Genomic DNA, 20,146 nt, shown 5'->3' on the forward strand with positions numbered 1-20,146 from the left:
ATACCCTCAGGAGCTATTGAGGCGTTTAGGGCTATTTGCTCTGACACTAAATGAAAGCAAATGTCATAATTTTTACATTCTAGTTCCAGTCTTTTATTGAGTTTCTACCTCCTCCTGCCTTGCTTTTAGTCTGTCAGTTGTCACTTCTTGATCATTTAGTGCACCAGTCTGGAATAAACCCTCTCCCAGCCTCACAACCTGTGCATCTAGTCTGCTGTGGATAAAAAAAAAAAGAAATAACTGGGCTCACTGCAGCACCATAGAAAAGAAGAGTTAATAGACTCCAATTAAAGGCCAAAATGTCTTTGTCATCATGAAGCTAACTTGATGAATTTGGTGACATTTTATAGGCTGCTCAGGTTGTTTTATTTACTTTTGTTTTGTTTTTTTTTTTTGGTTCTCCATTATATTCCAAAATGACAAATCTATCCAATGGGTAAAATCAGGATAAGTGAACCTATTACACATCAGTGAATGTATACTTACTGCTATGTTTTTATGTACCATATCTAACGATGGCATGCAAAAAAATTTATCATTATTTTTGGCACATTAGAAAACACACTTTAAAATGTATTAAATCATGCTAAATGCACTTCTGCACACAGCTCCTGAAACACATTAAGACATGATACCTTTTAGACTAACAACAGCCTGTAAAGATTGGGCTCTTTTTATAATACATCATTGGAGGTTAACTATACTACTTTCTCTTTCCATAAACAACTATTGTTTATATTCAGTGTACCCTAGGTTTTCCTGCTGCAGTATGCACAAATCACTTTCAACTGCAAGTTGATATTACCTCACTCTGTCTTCTTTTGTGAAGTGACTGGCAGACTACTCTGACCTCAATTTTGACTTACTGGAAGTCTTCTGTCTCCAATCCTACCATACTACTGGTTCCCATTTATCCTTTAAGACCTAGCTAAAGCACCACTTTCTCACTGAAGCCTTCCTAGATTTATGGAGGACATACCTAATGTGCCCTCCTTTGTGCTCACATTAAACCATTCAAGAGGAAAAGTATATAGGTATGAAAAAGTATTGTATTGGGTTGACCAAAAAGTAAGATGTCTCTAATAGCAGTTAGTTCTATTTAAGTTCATTCAAAACAATTTTGTTAAATTGCATTGTGACAGCTGCCCTATCAGTGTGTATTAAAAAAATCAAAATTGGTGAATTTTTGTGTAGCCATTTTTATACCGAAGATAGAAGAAAATACACAACATTTTTGGCATATTATGCTTTATTATTTCAAGAAAGGTAAAAATGCACCTAAAACGCAAAAATAAAAAACCAATTTGTGCAATGTCGAAACAATTTTGTTAAACTGCATTGTGACAGCTACCCTATCAGTGTGTATTTAAAAAATTAAAATTGGTGAATTTTTGTGTAGCCATTTTTATATTGAAGATAGAAGAAAATACACAACATTTTTGGCATACTATGCTTTATTATTTCAAGAGAGGTAAAAACACAGCTGAAATGCAAAAAAACCACAATGATTTGTGCAGTGTATGGAGAGGGTGCATTGACTGATTGAATGTGTCAAAAGTGCTTTGCGAAGTTTTGTGGAGATTTCCCACTGGACAATGTTCCATGGTCGGGTAGACCAGTTGTAGTTGATAGTAATCAAATCAAAACATTGAGCACAATCAACATTATACCATGCAGGAGATGGCCAACATACTCAAAATATCCAAATAAATAAAGTTACTGGTAAAAATTAAAAATTTATCTTTTATTTTTTTAAGAGTGCCATGTATTTTACAAAAAGAAACACACAGGCTTTTTAACCAACCCAATACTTGAAGTAAAGTGTTCTCCATTATAAAATATTTGTAGGCAATTAAAAGTCTACAGTCTGGCTGGTGTGGCTCAGTGGTTGAGTGCCAGCCTACAAATTAAAGAGTCACTGGTTCAATTCCCACTCTAGGGTACATGACTGGATTGTGGGCCAGGTCCCCAGTAGGGAATGTGTGAGAGGCAACCACACATTGATATTTCTCTCCTTCTTTCTTCCTCCCTTCCCCTCTCTCTAAAAATAAATAAACAAAACCTTTCTTTAAAAAATGGAACATTTACACAATAGAATAGTACTTGGCCATAAAAAAATTCTACCCTTTGTGACAATATAGATGGATCTGGAGAACATTATGTTAGGTGAAATAAGCCAGTCATAGAAAAACACATATTGTATGATTTCACTCATATGTAGAATATATTAACAAACTGAACTAAGAAGGAAAATGGGGACAGACTCATAGATTGAGAGCAGGATGACAACATGTGGTGGAGGGATGTGAGGAGGTGAAGGGATTGAGCAAAAAGGACTCATGGACATAGACAACAGTATGGTGATTGCTAGGAGGAGGAGAGATATAAGGTGAATAAATGGCAATGGAAAAATACAATAAAGATTTAATTAAAGAAAAAGAAAATGCTATTAAGCTTTCGGGAATTCAATGAAGGGAGAGTATATGAAGATATATGATTTAATGTCTTATCTATTTTTTGAAGAACTGAAGGTAATGAAAATCCAATCACAGGTATAAAATTTCACTTTAAAGAAGAACTAGAAACCCATTGTGAGAAGTTAATAACCTGTTTTAAAACACATATAAAAAAAGAGAAAAAAGGTATATAGTTGCTATTTAAGAATATAATTAGTCCTGTATTTTAACAGAATTACTTCCTGAGACTGTAATAACATTTTTAAAGATTTTATTGATTTATTTTTAGAGAAAGGAAGGAAGGGAGAAACAGAGGGAGAGACACAACAATGTGTGGTGGCCTCTCGAGCACCCCCTAATGGGGACCTGGTCTGCAACCCAGACACGTGCCCTGACTGGGAATCAAATCAGCAACCCTTTGGTTCACAGCCCAGCATTCAATCCACTGAGCCACACCAGCCAGGACTATAATAACATTTTGAGAAGTCTGAGGATAGATACTACAGAAAAAGAAAAGCCACTGTGTTACAATATACTGTGTAACACTAGTTATGTTTTTAAATAACATATTTGAATTTTTCTTTTTCATTCTGCATTCCAAATATATTTTTGAACTTCTAGTTAATATTTTTTCATTCACATGAAATAGTCCAAATAAAACACACTTAAAATTCTTTTGAGAGTAATAGGATCTACATACAATTACTAATTTTTGTAGCTCAGTAGAACAGAAAATTTCAAATTGTGATTTGCATGTTCACATCTATATTAAATATACAACAATATCTTGAACACCTAGATATTTACCAGGTGTTCAACTTATTTATTATGTGTTTATTATATGTTTACTTATTAACAACCTGCCATTTTATCATTCCATTCACCCAGCTTCCTAAAGGCTAGAAAACGTCATTCCCATCTCATTGTTTAGGTAAACTACTGTATGGCACAGGTGACACTGTAAAGGTCAAACAATTCAGTATACCAATGTCGGCATCACAAAAACCTGGCTCCATATCACAGCTCTACCACGCAACAGCCATGTGATTTTGAGTGAGCGATGTAATAAAAACTTTGATATGTCTAAAAAACCTAATTCCTCCTAAACAAACTTTGCAAGACAAGTACAAACTCCTACATATGACTGAAAGTCAAAGAAATTTAGTTAAGTAAGCCAACCATAGGAAGGACAAAAATTTTTACAAGTCATCTAAAAAGTTAGTTTTCATAACTTTCAGTAGAGATATTAAATTAATCAGCGATGAATTTCATAATAAGTGAATTATGAAAAGAAAAACAATGGAAGTAAATACTACAATTATTTTTAATGTATTAAACTAGACATAAAAGGCACACCATAAAAGTATATCCAAACTGCTCAGAATAGTTGGAGTAGAACTAACAATTAACAAATATTAAATATTTGGAGAGGACTTATAGCTTTATAACACTACCATATTCTCTTTGGACATGCCACTTTATCTATCTTCTGTAGCTTCAATGTCTAGTGAAAAAAGATACCAATAATTCATAATACAATAAAAAAGAAACGAAAATGTATGTTTTACATAAGATGAGAAATTTGAATATTTAAGCACTCACAACTAAATTATAGTACCTACATAAGTGGGTTGCTGTGAGAGTTAAATCAGGTAATAGCCACAATTTAAAATGTTTAGTCTAGGATCTCACACTGTAAGTATGGTCAATAAATATGAGCTCTCACCAGTCAAGGACAAAGTTATTGTGCATATGGGTCATTTCTTGAAATCAGCTAAGACACTGAGCTTTGTCATTTTCTAAAGAAAACATTTAGGCTGGGTCTACACAGGGCTATCAAATAGACACTGTCCTAAGAGTTGCAATTCAATCCCCACTATTCTGGTGAGTCAGACTCCGGAATGCTGTATGAATAGCACAAAGTGAGATGTGTTTAGTTTTCTTAAATTTCTACAACAAGCCCACAGACACCATTAAAATTTGGTAGGATGACATTGGCTGAACTGCCTGTCCTATTGCCCTGATTACTGCTAAGGCTTTAATTTCAGCAATTTATTAATTACTAAATTTCTACCCAAATATTAATAATGATCATAATAATCACATTTGTAATAATCCAAAGTACTTTTCCTAATTTTATTTTTGTATTTATTGATTTCAGAGATGGAAAGGAAGAGAGAGAGAGAGAGAGAGGAACACTGATTTGTTATCCCACTTATTCATGCATTCATTGGTTGACTCTTACATGTTCCCTGATCAGGGATCAAACTGGAAACCTTGGCATACTGAGACAATGCTCTAATCAACTGAGATATCCAGCCAGGGTTTCTTTTTCTAATATTAAACAAATTGTTCTCAGAGGCTAAATTTCCAGCTTTTAAAAAACATTTTATTTATTTTCAAAAAGGGGGAATAGAAGTAGAAAGGGAGGGAGAGAAACATCAATGTGCAAGAGAAACATTGACAGGTTGCCTCTTGCAAGCCCCTAACTAGGACCTGGCCCGCAACCCAGGCATGTGCCCTCACTGGGAATCTAACCAGTGGACTTTCGGTTTGCAGGCCAGCACTCAACCCACTGGGCCACACCAGGCAGGGCAAAACTTCTAGCTTTTGGGAACAACTAAGCAACAAAAACTTCATGTTTATATTCCATTCAATTTAAGTGTCAGCACAAATGTACTTTATGTCAAAGTGAGTACTCAAAATATAATCCTAGAAGCAATGTAAGATAAAACTAACTCACCTGTAATTGCAAAGCTTCATGATTTTCTAATCCTTCCACAATTGGTGAAAATCGTTCTCTGTTATTTCTTTCTGCTGCTGTAGTTATAGCCCCTAAAAGTTTATCTAAACTATAGAGGAAAAAAAATAGAAAACAAATGAGAAATACATCTCTCAAACACATTGTGAATATGGGTAATTCTCTTTCAATTTTCACTAATTTCTTCTGGGTGCTTGATCATCACAATTAAAAAAATATGTTCCTGTCTGCACATTTCAACACATCAAATACTGAGGGCTTTAAATAACTGCAGGGCATCAAAATTAAATTCAATTTAAAAATCTCGAGGAACATACTTTTTCTGCGTGACATTTTTAAAAAGATACTTAACTGATAAACATTCAAATGTAAAATTTCAGGAATTGATATTTCATGTAACAGATATTAATATCCCTTCAACACAGAATGGCATCTACAACTATTAAAAACTTATTCAAGTGTAACACAACTGTAATTTTTTTTCTGAATTTCACAAAACTTTATTTGAACCAAACTAATGACACATGGTAGGGAGTAAGCTCTCAAATGCTCTCCTGACTGTAATTTTATAATAAAGTGCTGGAATGAGTAAAATTTTCAAAAAGACCTTAAAAATATTAACATTCTTTGAAATGAAACAGGAAATAATACCTGAAAGAGAAAGCCTAAGTAATGAGAGAAACACCTATAATTTAGCTGGCACAAGAAACTTAGTTATCTGAAAAAAAATATTGAAGACTTGTCATTTTAGTATAGAGTCTGAATCAAGTTAAAGTCTATGTACTCTTCCAAAACTACATCTGACATTATAATTAAATCATAAGTATAATAGAGTAGGTTGTATGATATGAATGAAGTACTAAAAATCTACTTAAATAGAAAAATATTTCTTACTCATATATAGACTAATTTTTCTACAAAACCTAAGAAAATCTTACTTCTGCATGTTAACTCATTTACAGTTTATTCACATTGAGACAATATTTAGTGCTACATAATAGTATTTTTGTTTAGTGTTTGTCTTTTGGTTTCTAAGGACACTAGTCAGCACTAAGCAACATTTTATTCTAGCTGGTTTGAAAAAGTCAATATATTAGAATAATCTTAAATCTTTGCTTAGGCCTGTTCTGATTTAAATTGAAATCACTGCTGATACAACAAAATGTTTAGAAGCAACATTTTATTTCTGGACACTCTATTCTCTTCTGTTGATCTATATGTCTGTTATTATGCCAGCCTCAAACTGTTCTGATTACTATGGCCTTATAGTATAGTTTGATATTAAATAGTGTGGTTCCTCCAACTTTGTTCTTCTTTCTCAGGATTGCTGTTGCTATGCAGAGCCTTTTGTGCTCCATATAAATTTTTGAAATATTTGTTCTAGTTCTGTGAAATATATCATCTGAATCTTGATAGAAATAGCTCTGAGTATGTATATTGCTTTAGGTAGCATGGACATTTTAATGATGTGAATTCTTCCTATCAATGACACAGTATGTACTTCCACTTACTTGTATCTTCTTCAATTTCTTTCTTCAGTGTCATAATTTCCTGAGTACAGGTCTTTTACAACATTGGTTAGGTGTATTCCTAGGTGTTGTATTCTTTTTGTGGCAATTATGAATGGTTTTCTTAATTTCCCTTTCTGTTAGTTCATTATTGGCATATAAAAATGCAACTGATTTATAGACTTGGATAGATACATCTCCAAAGATGACATACAGATGACCAATAGGCATATGGAAAGATGCTCAACATCACTAATCATCACATAAATGCAAATTAAAATGACAATGAATTATCACCTCACACCTATCAGAATAGCTATCATCAATAAATCAACAAACAAGTGCTGGCAAGGATGTGGAAATGGGAACCCTTTTGCACTATTGGTGGGAATGCAGACCGGTGTAGCCACTGTAGGAAACACTATGGAGATTCCTCAAAAAATAAAAATGGATCTGCTCTTTGACTAAATGATCCCACTGCTGGAAATATGAGGTCTGCCTTGAAAAAGTCCAGCCATTGTTAATATCACAGGAACAATTTGTGTCACATCAATGTAATCTGCCAGCCAAGGAGAGTAGACTGGAATGTGCATGTGTGAACAATGACAACTACTTTGAACTAGTCAGTGGGGATGACGGGCGATAGACGTCATTGAGTGAGCATGTGTACTGTGTGGCCCTCACATTTCAAAATGACTGAGTGAGCAGAGCAGTGAATGCACATCAAATTTTGTGTTCATCTTGAATATTCCTCCGCAGAAACTATTTGAATGATTCAGAAGGCTGCAGCTATGGGCAACTGGTGATTGGCAGCTTCATCAGGACAATGCTCCCACTCATGCATCACGTTTCATGCAGAGTTTTTTGGTGAAACATCAAATCACCCAGGTGACTCAGCCCCCCTACAGCCCAGAATTGGTGCCCTGTGACTTCTGGCTTTTCCCAAAACTAAAATCACCTTTAAAGAGAAGAGATTTCAGACCATCGATGAGATTCAGAAAAATAGGACAGGGCAGCTGATGGGGATTGGGAGAACTGTGTGAGGTCCCAAGGTGCCTGCTTTGAAGGGGACTGAGGTATCATTGTCTTATGTGCAATGTTTCTTGTATCTTCTTCAATAAATGTCTCTGTTTTTCATATTACACTGGTTGCATGCCTTCTACACAGGCCCTATATATCTGAGGGAACTGAAAACACTAATCCAAAAAAAACACAAGCACTTGTGTGTTCATTGCAGCAGTATTTACAGTCAGCAAGATATGGAAGCAGCCCAAGTGTCTATCAGTAAATGAGTAGATAAAACAACTATGGGACATTTACAAGATGGAATACTACTAGTTTTAAAAAGGAAGAACAGCATGGATGGACCTAGAGAACATTATGCTAAGTGAAATAAGCCAGTCAGAGAAAGATAAATACCATATGATTTCAGTCATATATGGAACCTAAAGAACAAACCAAACTAACAAGCAAAATAGACACGTACTCACAGATGAAGAGCAGAATGACAACTAAGGAAGGGAAGGTTAGGGAGTAAAGGAATTGAGCAAAAAAGAAAAAGGACTCATGCACAATGATAGCAGAGTGGTTATTGTGTTTGGGAGGTGAGTATAGATGGACTAAATGATAATGGAAAAAGTACAATAGAAAATAAAAAAATAATTTAATAAAAGAAGAAACACTTTAGTCCATGTCCTTCACAGGTATTTCTTTATCACAATAGTTTCTTCTTACCTAGACATATTATTGACATCAAATCTAAAATACTTCTTCTGATTCAATATTTTTTCCAAAAGTAGAAATGATCTACTGCGTGGTCAGCAATGACTCGCTAAAACTGGCATTTTTACATACACTGAAAAACTGACAAGAGCCTTGTTATTTCTTTTTAACAGGTCAGTTTATTTCATTCCACAAATAACTGCTTTATCTTTCCCATTACCATAGACAGGTAAAGTAAAATAAAGCTATACATAATAATGCAAAATAAAAGCACTAGTTAATGCAGTTAGTTAAAGAAGTCAAGTTTCTGATGTGCATATGTGTAGGGTGGGTGTATTCAGGGATAGAGGTGATTGTATGTATGTCTAGCCAAAAGTACTCTCTGATTTTTGTCCTATAATTTTAGTAATTACTTTACATAGACAAATTCTATTCATTCACTTTGAATCCAACTCAGAAAAATTTCCCATTAGGTTTCTATCTGTTTAAAGCTACTTTTCAAAGAATCAAACAGAGCTAAAATGTAAACAGATAAGATAAAAATGCTGCTGATTTTTTCCTAAAATTTCATATCATTTTTTATTTTAAGTATATTTTATTCATTATGATATTACATTTTTCCCAATATTTTCTCCCCTTTATCCCTCCTCCACCCTACAGCCCCCTACCCTCCAGCATCCCCCCGACACACACTTAGTTCATGTCCATGGGTTTGCAAGTTATCTAAAGAATCAACACAAAAGCAGTATTTCTTAATTTCTCAAGTGGCATTTTCCATGCAGTTAATATAATAACACAGCAATACTTACATGTTCTCTTCTCCAATAATGCAAATAGCAGAGAGTATTTTTACTATTTCAGTCATCATGCTGGGTTGTTTGGGGTCAATTGCTCTTGCCAATAGTAGAAGACTTCTTTCATCTCCTAGAATCCTTTGTAATCCAAACTTTAAAAAAATATATACTTTCTTTGAAGATGTTTTTGGAACATACCTTTAACTTTAAAAAGCTACTTGACACTGATTTTCTAAAAACCCATACCTTCACAATGAGATTCTACCTAATTATATGAATGTTCTTCAAACAAGCAGTTATTTGTCTTTGTTTTTTTCTTTGAAATGACTGTATCTTAGAGTTTATGGCCCTTGATCAGAAATGATGTCCATTAGCCTGCCTAAAAATTCCATTAAATTTCGGAGAAATATGGCAATGATCAGTATTTCTTCAACAATGAAGAACCCATAAAGCACATACTGATATAATTTTCTAAAGTAATTCTACTTATGTCACTGGGTTTCCCTGAGGATATCTACAATTTATGGATAACTTATTCAATATGGTTATATGAAAAATTAACTTGAACAAAAAGGGTAAAATGTTGAAAAGCTCTTTGTATACTATATGCCAGTTTAAGCAATAAACCTCTGGTACAGATGTTCCTACACTTTCTGTCTCATATCCTCCCTCTTTCAGATAGCTGTGCTGCATTCCAAAAGCTACAAGCCCAAAGAAATGGCACTAGGATTTCAGTAAGTGTCACATTGAACTAGGCAGAGAAGACACCAATTTTACTTATTTTCTACTCTTGAATATGCATGTACAAGTGTGCATTATAAGAATGAAATAGGTTAAGAAATTTTAAAGAAAACACACAACTTGGGTTTTCATTACAGTAAGAATGTAATATTTTCTTTGATCATTGTCCCATAAAGTATTTCTCAGATTTCTTATGAAATACATTTGCTTCTTTTCAGTTTAATGATAAAATCTGACATTTCGTCAGAGTAAAATTGCCATTTCAAGATAACCTTTAGTTAAGTACCAAGCATATAAATATTTTCATGGTTGTTAATTTAACTTCTAAATTAATTCATGGAGAAAAATAGACAAATCTCTTAAATGTAACTTTACCAGAGGTCATAATAAAGAAATACACAGAGGGAAAAAAAAAACAAAAAAAAAGGAAATGGAAGAGACAAAATTTAAAAGAAGCAAAGAAAACAGAAGGGATATGTAAATATAAAGGTGGCTAGTAGACAACAAATAGTAAGAAAAATAAGTGAAAAACACAGGTGCAAAACAGAGATCTATGATTACCGTGCAATTATCAAATTTAAAATAACAAGTTTAAAAATCAATTAAACTGACAGTCAAATCATTTAAATTTTTAAATTTCCACTTATTATTTAAAAGTATTTTCTACTATGTAGGGAACTACTGAAAAATAAAAATGAAGATATAAGAAATTATGAGAAACCATATATCTAAACATCAGAGCAATATTATAGCAAAAGAAGTTAAGAAATGGGTGGCTTTTTTTGATCCTGTTCTGACATGCACTGTACAAGAAAAAAGAGATTTGATGTAAGTAATATAAACTCCTTGGGGCCAACAAATTTGATATTTAAGTCACTGTAGATGAAAGATGAAAATTTCATTCTTTGATTAGGACAGTTTATTTCAACATGAAACAGATATATCACTGTATATTTTTATTTTGAATACAGTTTAGGCCTACTCTTACATATGCCTGTAATTTAAAAGATCCACCATTTATTCACATTCTGAGCCTTTATGTTCAGGACATTAACATGCTCTTAACTAAAGCTTAACCTTAGTTCAGAATAATCTAAGTCAATCCACCATGTTCATATAGAAAATAATACAATAATTAATAAATAATAATGCAAGAATAAACTGTTTTGCATACTCACAAGTGTAAACCTGATTTTGCCCCACCTTGTATATATATATTTGCATATAATCCCCTATAGTTATGAAAGTGTTTGCAGATTACTTAAACAATCTTATTGCATTGGTTATTAATACCTATAATTCACATTTGGCAAGTTTTTGTTTACTATAATAATTCTTTATCTCTATTAATACTTGAGATTATTAAAACACCATCTAAAGAGTATTATGTAATTAGTGGTATTTTACCTATAGAAATATAGAGCAAATCATTTCTAAGACAGTAACAAAATAGTTTATAGAAAAACTAACTATAACTTCATAACCTGAGCAAAGACTACTTTGAGAAAAACCCATGTCTAGACCTATTGAGTCCTTTACAATGAAAAAAAAAAAGCAAAAAAAATCCCCACTATTTTCCAGGAATGTCTTTTATGTATGTTAACTGACATTAATTGAACACAAAAGAAAGAGAAATCTTAACTTTATTATGTTCTTAGTGATCAAGTCAAACAATGGCTTTGAATTTTCCTTTTCAAAGAATAAAAACAGTCTCTTAAGAAAATGGTTTTCAACATATGACATTTAAATGTTTCTTCTACCATAAAAAAATAGTATTAACTAATTTGGGAACAAGATTTATATGTTTCCATGATTGCAAAAGCCTACCAATATTTTGTAAATCAAAATATTTTAAATACTATTTAAATGAAACATGATAACTTGCATCATAAAGACCCATTTATAAACTGAATAAGCACACACTATTTTGTGTGTTTCATTCTTTCATGCTGTTGGGCAAGTTCTCTCACCTTTTGTGACAGAGGCAGAAATAAACACTACTTACCTTATTATTCATAAATGCTTTGAGGCACTGAATAAGTTTATACTGATTCTTCTTGTCAATATTTTCTTGCCTGAATAAAAAAAAGAGACACACATATTATCCTGTGCCTAAACGTTTCCCCTTTTGTGATTTTTTTTCATGTTTATTCTTACTGTTTCTTGTCCAGAAGCTTTTCCAGCACATCCAATAAGAGTCCAAGACCTTCATGGCCAAAGTTGTTAACCCAGCTATGAAATAAACACACAAAAAATATATATAAATATGTTTGTAAACTGAAAACATAAAGTACCGAACATGAAATTTTTATTTTCAAATATGACAATCCTGACTTTATATTTCTTGTCATTCTTTTTTCTACCCCAATTGCTTCAACCATCCTCTGTGAGTATGACTCAAGATCTTTACCTCAATCTCAGTATCCTCTTCATGTTTTGGATTGCCCATTCCACAGCCTTGCCTTGGTTGTTTCACCAGCAGCATATACTTAAACCGGAATTTATAAGCTAAATTCATCTTCCTCTGTGTCACTGCTTCCCTACATCAACCCCTCTTCCATTCTTCCCTATTATGTTAATAACACGACTACCATTTTAATCATTCAGGCTGCAAATACTGGCATAATATTTGACCCCCCAATCTCTTTGACCTTTGCATTTATTTTGTTTATTTATTCAATAAATATTTATTGAGTGCTTATGAAGTACCAGCATGATCTAGTCGATAGAGATATAACAGTCAACATAACTAAGTCCTTACCCTCATATAGTTTACATTCTCAAAAGAGAGACACAGACAATAAATAAATATATAATAAAATGTCACTGTGTTGGTGCTATGAACAAAAATAAAACTTGGTAAATGGAATAAGAAGTGACAACATGTTATCTTTAAATGTGTGTGGTCAGGGAAAAATTCTTTGATAAGGTGGTATTTGCGCACAGCCTTGAAGGAAATGAGGACTTCTCCAGTAGAAGGAATAAGCACAAATCAGGTACTGAGGTGGTGGTTAGTGTGCCTGAAAAATTCAAGGAACTGCAAGGAGACCTGTGTCTCTAGGGCTGGATAAGTGGGCATGGGTGAGCAGCAGCAGATAAGTCCCATGTGTGGCAGAAGGCTAGAAGACTAATCCTGTAGAGCTTCCTTTGACTTTTTGTTATCCAGTCATGAATATTCTATTCTGGAATGACTCCCATACATGCCTTGCCCTCCTTTCCATTGTCTCTATGAACATTCTAGTTCAGCCATAGTTACCTTTCCTTTAATATGCCAGGAGCCTCCAAACTAGGGTCTCTGAAGCTTCAATTGTTCTTTTATTCATTTTACAACACACTGTACTAGATTGTACTTAACCAGTCTTATGGCCTTTTTCTCTGGACTACCTAACACATTTCAAACCCAGATTCTGATCTAGTATCAACCTACCTTTACAGCCTCAGGCCTTATACCACATGTTCCAGTAAATATCAGACAAATTCTCTTTCCTGATATCCTTCCTGCACTTGCCTGCATTATTTAATGTATGGTTCTTTCCAGAAGGTAACCCCAACTCCATCACTCCAAACCCTTCAAGGCTCAAATTGACAGTTAATTCCTCCATTAATGTTTCTTTCTCATGAGCCTCCCATCCAAATATCAGTTATTTTTCCTTTGAACAACCATGTATCTTCACCTCTGATACTTAATAATGCAATTCTTGGCACAATGCCTTACATACTTTTCTGTATTAAGAATTTTCTGAAGATAGTTATAGTATCTCATTTATTTTTCTGTCTTCCATAATACTAAGCAGAGTAACAAATCAACAAACAACAAGTGCTGGCGAGGTTGTGGAAAAAAGGGAAACCTACTACACAGCTGGTGGGAATGCAGACTAGTGCAGCCATGTGGAAAACAGTATGGAATTTCCTCAAAAGCTAAACACAGAACTGCCTTTTGACCTGGCAATTCTACTACTGGAATTGTATGCTAAGAATGCTGAAACACCAACTCGAAAGAACCTATGCACCCCAATGTTCATAACAGCACAATTTACAATAGCGAAGTGCTAGAAGCAGCCTAGGTGGCCATCAGTAAGTGAGTGGATTACAAAACTGTGGTATATTTACACGATGGAATACTCCACAGCAGAAAGAAAGAAGGAGCTTCTACCCTTTGCAACAGCATGGATAGAACTGGAGAGCATTATGCTAAGAGAATAAGCCAGGCATTGCAAGACAAATACCATATAATCTCACCTACAAGTGCAACCTAATCAACAAAACAAACAAGCAAGCGAAATATAACAAGAGACGTGGAAATAAAGAACAAACTGACAGTAACCAGAGGGGAGGTAGGAAGGGATAATGGGGAGAAAGGGGGAAGGATCATCAAGGAACATGTATAAAGCACCCATGGAAAAAGCCAAAGAGGAATAGGATCGAGGGTGGGAGGTGGGGATGGCTTGAGCAGGGGAGAGTGTTGGGGGGTGGAAATGGAGACAACTGTACTTGAACAACAATAAAAAAACACACACATCTACTCAGGTCTGGTACATCAAAGTAAACATAAGAGCCATGGGCATTTGAATGTCCTTGGAAACTATTCATCATGGTAGATTAATGCATGAACTATTTCTGACCAATTAAATATATCTATTAAATATAATAACTGCCATTTCCAGATATTTGACTATATTCCTTTGAAGCACAACATTCACTTTCCACTTATTTCACCTAATTCATAGAAAGGTTCAATATGTCAATTTTACAGCCCTGATTCTGAATGGTTTTGACTCCAATATTGAAATAGATAGATTACAATGTCCTTAGAAAACACCAAAGAGGACATTCTATCTTTGTCTCTATACTCTGTTATTCGCTTAAGAGGGTTTTATCTGGCTACATTTATTCTCCCCATCAGGAACCACTGGAAAGATCCTGCTGTTTCATACTACCTACATATTTTTATGACTTCCTCACAAAGAGGAAATATGTGATCTTTCTAGCTGCTCATATAATAAGAAAACAAATTCCTCTTATATATTCACAAATTGTGAATACCTGAGTTACATATAAAAATCTCCTCAGGGCAGTAGTTGAAGTAAAAATGTTCTTTCGAAGGATACAGTTCCTTATTTATTACAATTGATTTCTTAAGCTCTCAAAACTACTTTGGAGACAGCAGAAATGGTTCAAGTCCAAATCTTTTAAAATGTCCAAAAGGCTATAGAAAATTTCTTTTCTTCTCTTGTGTTCCTTCAAAGATTATTGTTTAAAAATTTTTAAGAGATGGTCCTAGTCATATTTTAAATTTTCTGTATAGGTTTTAGGTTGTAAATAAAATTATGTTAGGACACTAAATAAGGTTGCCTCATTGTAATATAACTAGTCAAACTGATAATAAAATGTTAACTTCCACAAGACAAGTCTATTGCTTCATTTTCCTAAGCTAAGTGATACAGTTAAAATTCTATCACATATTACACAGGGCATCCAATTTCTTGTAATTTAGTAGAATTTTGTTAAAATGGAACTACTCCAAGAAACCACATTCCTAGTCTGTAAACACTAAAATTGAAACTGAGCTGATGTCAAGTTTATCTCTTGTGCATAAGGTAACAGGTTTTTTGAATGCAAGCAGGAAAACAGAGAGGCATTAGAAAATACCACCCATGCATTTCCATTTTTCCCACACCAATTTGCATGTTATACTGTCTGATTCTGATAGGCAGCAGAGAAATTAAGAATTTTCTTTCACAGTAACAGGGACAAGGAGAGTTGAAGGGTAATTACTATTTGATGTCTGAACAACAGAAATGCAACAGTCCTTCTCCCCTACCAGGGGAGAAATGCAGTTCGAAAAATATATAATGAATGATTCATTATACAATGTGATAGATACAAACATAAAGATTCAAGAAATTTAATGTTCACAAACAGTTTTAGTACAGAATAACGGCAACCAAACCAAAAGGAAGCATTTCTTTGGAACCTCATTGTGGATGCAAAATATTTCAGGAAGTCCAAATGTTTTACTGTCTCAGAATATGGTATGTAAAATTGTTCTCTATTTCTCTGGCTTACTATTATATAATATTTTCAAGTCCCTTCCCCTAGTAACTGTAAAAGATACTGTGGAAATTGTGTATGCATCTGTGTGCACATACATGCATCCTTAACCACAGCTAAATATCTTAATATAATCACCTTTAATAAATGTTTTTCAAAACATAATCATTATACAATGAAAACTCAGAATCTTTAATAACTATACATTAAACAAGTAGGGAATTGTTAAGGCTTATCTAAGCCAAATTAAGCCAGACATGCTCATTACTTTTTCTTCCATGGTGATATAAAACCATCTAAAGCAAAATAACAACAGAACAATAATAAACATGTACATGACTTATAGATAAAACCCTTATAGGACTATAATGCAATATCCTAAGAAGATATTAATCACCAACTATAGTCAATCTGGCCTTTGCTCATTTTCAGAAAAATCTAGAAATATAGCTACTCTTAAAAGATACATACTTATACATGATAAGCCTTTGAAAATATACAAATGCTTTTGAAAAAAAGCATAACGTTTTAATTGCTGAAGTATCTTTGATCTTCTTCAAAATTGCTAGAACTTTCTTTTCAATTGCAATAGTTAAAAACCAAAACAAACATTAACATTTAAATTGACAACATGGTTTTGACTTCATTTACAAATGAACTGCACTGAAAGAACACACACAGAGCACAGTATCTTTACTGGTTGTGAAATCAAAGTAAGCTACTCCATATTGTCTCTTTCTTCTTACAGGTAAATAAACTAGAGAATTTTAGTGATTTCTCTTAGGTCATACAGTTTGTTAATGGCAAAACTGTAACTGAAAACTGCTACTCCTCAATCCTTATGCACCTCATATTCAACTATATGATGTTCATCACTCACAAATCAGCCAAAGTGATACACTCTATTAATAAAATGAAGGATAAAAATCATAAGACCATATCAATAGATTCAGAAAAAAAGCATTTGACAAAATTCAACATCCTTTTATGACAAAAACTCTCAACAACTCATGCATGTATAGAGAAAATGTACCTCAGCTGTTATGCCCTATATTACAAGCCCTATATTACAAGCCCTATATTACAAGACAACAAATAATATGCTCAGTGGTGAAAAGCTGAAAGCTTTACTTCTAAAATCAGGAATAAGACCAGGATACCCATTCTCACTGCTTTTATTCAACATAATATTGAAAGTCCTAGGTAGGGCAATTAGGCAAGAAAAACAACAAAAAGCATCTAAATTGGAAAGGGAAAAGTAAATGGTCACTATTTTCAGGTACCTTCATACTATATATAGAAAACCCTAAAGACTTCATCAAAAAAATCTTCAAATAAACAAATTCAAAAAAGTTGCAAGATTTAAAATGAAAATGCAAAAATCTGTTGCATTTTATACATTAATAATAAACTATCAGAGAGAGAAATTAGGAAAACAATCCCATTTACAACTGCATCAAATAGAATAACAATGCTAGGAACAAATTTCACCGTGAAGATAAAACACCTGCATATTGAGAACTACAAACATTAATGAAAAAAAACTGAAAAAGACACAAATAAATGGGATAAATGATATTCCATGCTCATGGGTTGGAAGAACTAGTAATGTTAAAATGTCCTTACTCCCCAAAGCAATCTATACAACACAATTCTTATCAAAAATCCAGTGGCATTTTTTCAGAGAAATAGGAACAAATAATCCTAAAATTTGTATAAAACCAAAAAAGACCCTGCTAGCCAAAGCAATTTTGAAAAGACAAAACAAAACTGGAGGCCCCTTATTTCAAATTATATTACAAAGCTAAAGTAATCAAAACTATGGTATTGACTTAAAAAACAGACATACAGATCAATGGAACACAGAAGAGAGCCAAGAAATAAACCTGTGGATATATGCTCAATTAATTTATACACTAAAGGAGCAAAGAATATACAATGGGGAAAGGACAGCCTCTTCAATAAATGGTGTTGGGAAAACTGGTCAGTCACATGCAAGACAATGAAACTGGACCACTATCTTACACCATACCAAAAAAAAAACTGGGACAACTGTAATAGCATAATCATTAAAATATATTAAAATTTAACCTAAATGGGTTAAACACATGACTTAAGACCTGAAACTGTAAAATTCCTAGAAGAAAACAAAGGCAGTAAGTTCCTTCACATAGGTCTTGGTGATGACTTTTTTAATTGGACATCCAAAACAAAAGTAATAAAAGCAAAACAAAACAAGTGGCACTACATCAAACTTCAAAGCTTCTGCAGAGCCAAGAAAACCATCAACAAAATGAAAAACCAACCTACTGGAGAGAAGGTATTTTCAAATCATATATTGATAAATGAGTAATATCTTAAATATATAAAGAATTAATATAACTGAATAGTAAAAATATTAATTTAAAAATGAGCAGAAGATCTGAATAGCCATTTTTCCAAAGAAGACATACAGAGGACCAACAGGTACATAAAAAGATGCTCAAATCATTAGTCATCAAGAAAATGCAAACCAAAACCACAATGAGGTATCACGTCACACCTGCTTAGACATAACGATACATCCTATAAGGGTGGATATTAAGAAAAAGAGTAGAACTAACAAGTGATAGCAAGGACGTGGAGAAAAGTGAATCCTTGTGCACTGCTGGTGGAAATATAAATTAAGTGAAGCCACTATGAAAACAGTATGGAAGTTCCTTAAAAAATTAAAACTAGAACTACCATATGATCCAGCAATTCTACTTCTAGGTATTCATCTGAAGAATATGAAAACAATAATTCAGAAAGATTATGCACCTTTATGTTAACTGCAGCATTATTTACAATATCCAAGACATGGAAACAACCTAAGTATCCATTGATAAATGAATGGATACACATACAACACAGACATATACACACAAAGAAATTATTCAGACATAAGGAGGAAAACAATACCTTGTGATTAGAAATGGATGGACCTCAAGGGCACTACACTAAATGAAATAAGTCAGACAGAGAAAGACAAATATATGATTGCTCTTATATGGAAAATCTAAAATATCTATCAACAGATAGATAGATGATAGATAGAGAGAGAGATAGAGAGATAGATAGAGAGATAGAGAAAGATCATAGATATAGAGAACAAATTAGTGGTTTCCGGAGGCAGGGATGGAAGGTGAGAAAAATGGGTGAACCATTGGTTTGTTTGCTTGTTTGAATAAATTCAATAAAGAAAAAAAAGAACAATGTAAATCCCTAACCACAATGTAAAAGAGAAAGAAAAGAAAGCTAACTTAAACTTAAATACAGGCACACCTCATTTTATTGTGTTTTGCTTTATTGTGTCTCACAGATATTGCATTTTCATGAACATAAAGGCAAGAGACCATAAGCAACAAGATTACCACTCTCTGAAGGTTCAGACGATGATTAGCATTTTTTAGCAATAAAACATTTTAAAGTCAGGTATCTTCATTGTTTTTGAGACATGATGTTATTGCACACTTAACTTCATTTATAATATGTCATAACATTTATATGCACTAGGAAATAAAAAAATTTGTGTGACTTGCTTTATCACAATATTCACTTTACTGCAGTAGTCTGGAACCAAACCTGCCATATCTCTGAGATATATCTGTAATAAGTATTTTTATGCCTGAATACTTGGACATGACTATATATACTAGAGGACTGAGTTAAATGGTTGATGCTTGCATCATACATATATATATATTTAAAATATAATTATATATATATATATTTGTATACATATATAAATACATAAAATACATACATACATTTAAAAAGACCATTCATACATCAGCTACAAGTGACATACTGGTGACCTGAATTTCAAAAATGCATTGTTCTTGGCAAAATATTTTCTAAAACAGCGAATAATTCTTGTTACAAATTTCTAAAAAATTTATATAAAACATATTCTTCCCTTGGGAAAATATAAAGAAAATGGGCAAATGTAATAACCAGAGTGTCAAAGATGACTTCAAATCACACACACAGGGATCTGATCTGAAACCCTGAATAGATGGATAAGCTCTCTAAGACAAAGAATAATATACACAGTCAAAAATAGTTGACTACTATTATGTAATCACAAATTTG

The 20,146-nt window shown here is 33.2% G+C and overlaps 1 protein-coding gene across 2 annotated transcripts in view; it reads right to left on the minus strand.

Moving 5' to 3' along the window:
* Positions 1–20,146, minus strand: part of DIAPH2 (diaphanous related formin 2) — an 881,199-nt gene that overhangs the window by 664,165 nt on the left and 196,888 nt on the right. For both annotated transcript variants that reach the window (XM_045817492.1, XM_045817491.1), the window contains 4 exons: positions 12,140–12,214; positions 11,988–12,057; positions 9,257–9,393; positions 5,200–5,308 (listed from right to left, as the gene is read on the minus strand). In XM_045817492.1, coding sequence (XP_045673448.1) covers positions 5,200–5,308; positions 9,257–9,393; positions 11,988–12,057; positions 12,140–12,214 — 391 coding nt within the window. The remainder of the gene's footprint in view (positions 1–5,199; positions 5,309–9,256; positions 9,394–11,987; positions 12,058–12,139; positions 12,215–20,146) is intronic.

The sequence above is a fragment of the Phyllostomus hastatus genome, unplaced genomic scaffold (genome assembly GCF_019186645.2).
Source record: "Phyllostomus hastatus isolate PE091 unplaced genomic scaffold, TTU_PhHast_1.1 phas_scaffold_28, whole genome shotgun sequence".
NCBI classification, from domain to species: Eukaryota; Metazoa; Chordata; class Mammalia; order Chiroptera; family Phyllostomidae; genus Phyllostomus; species Phyllostomus hastatus.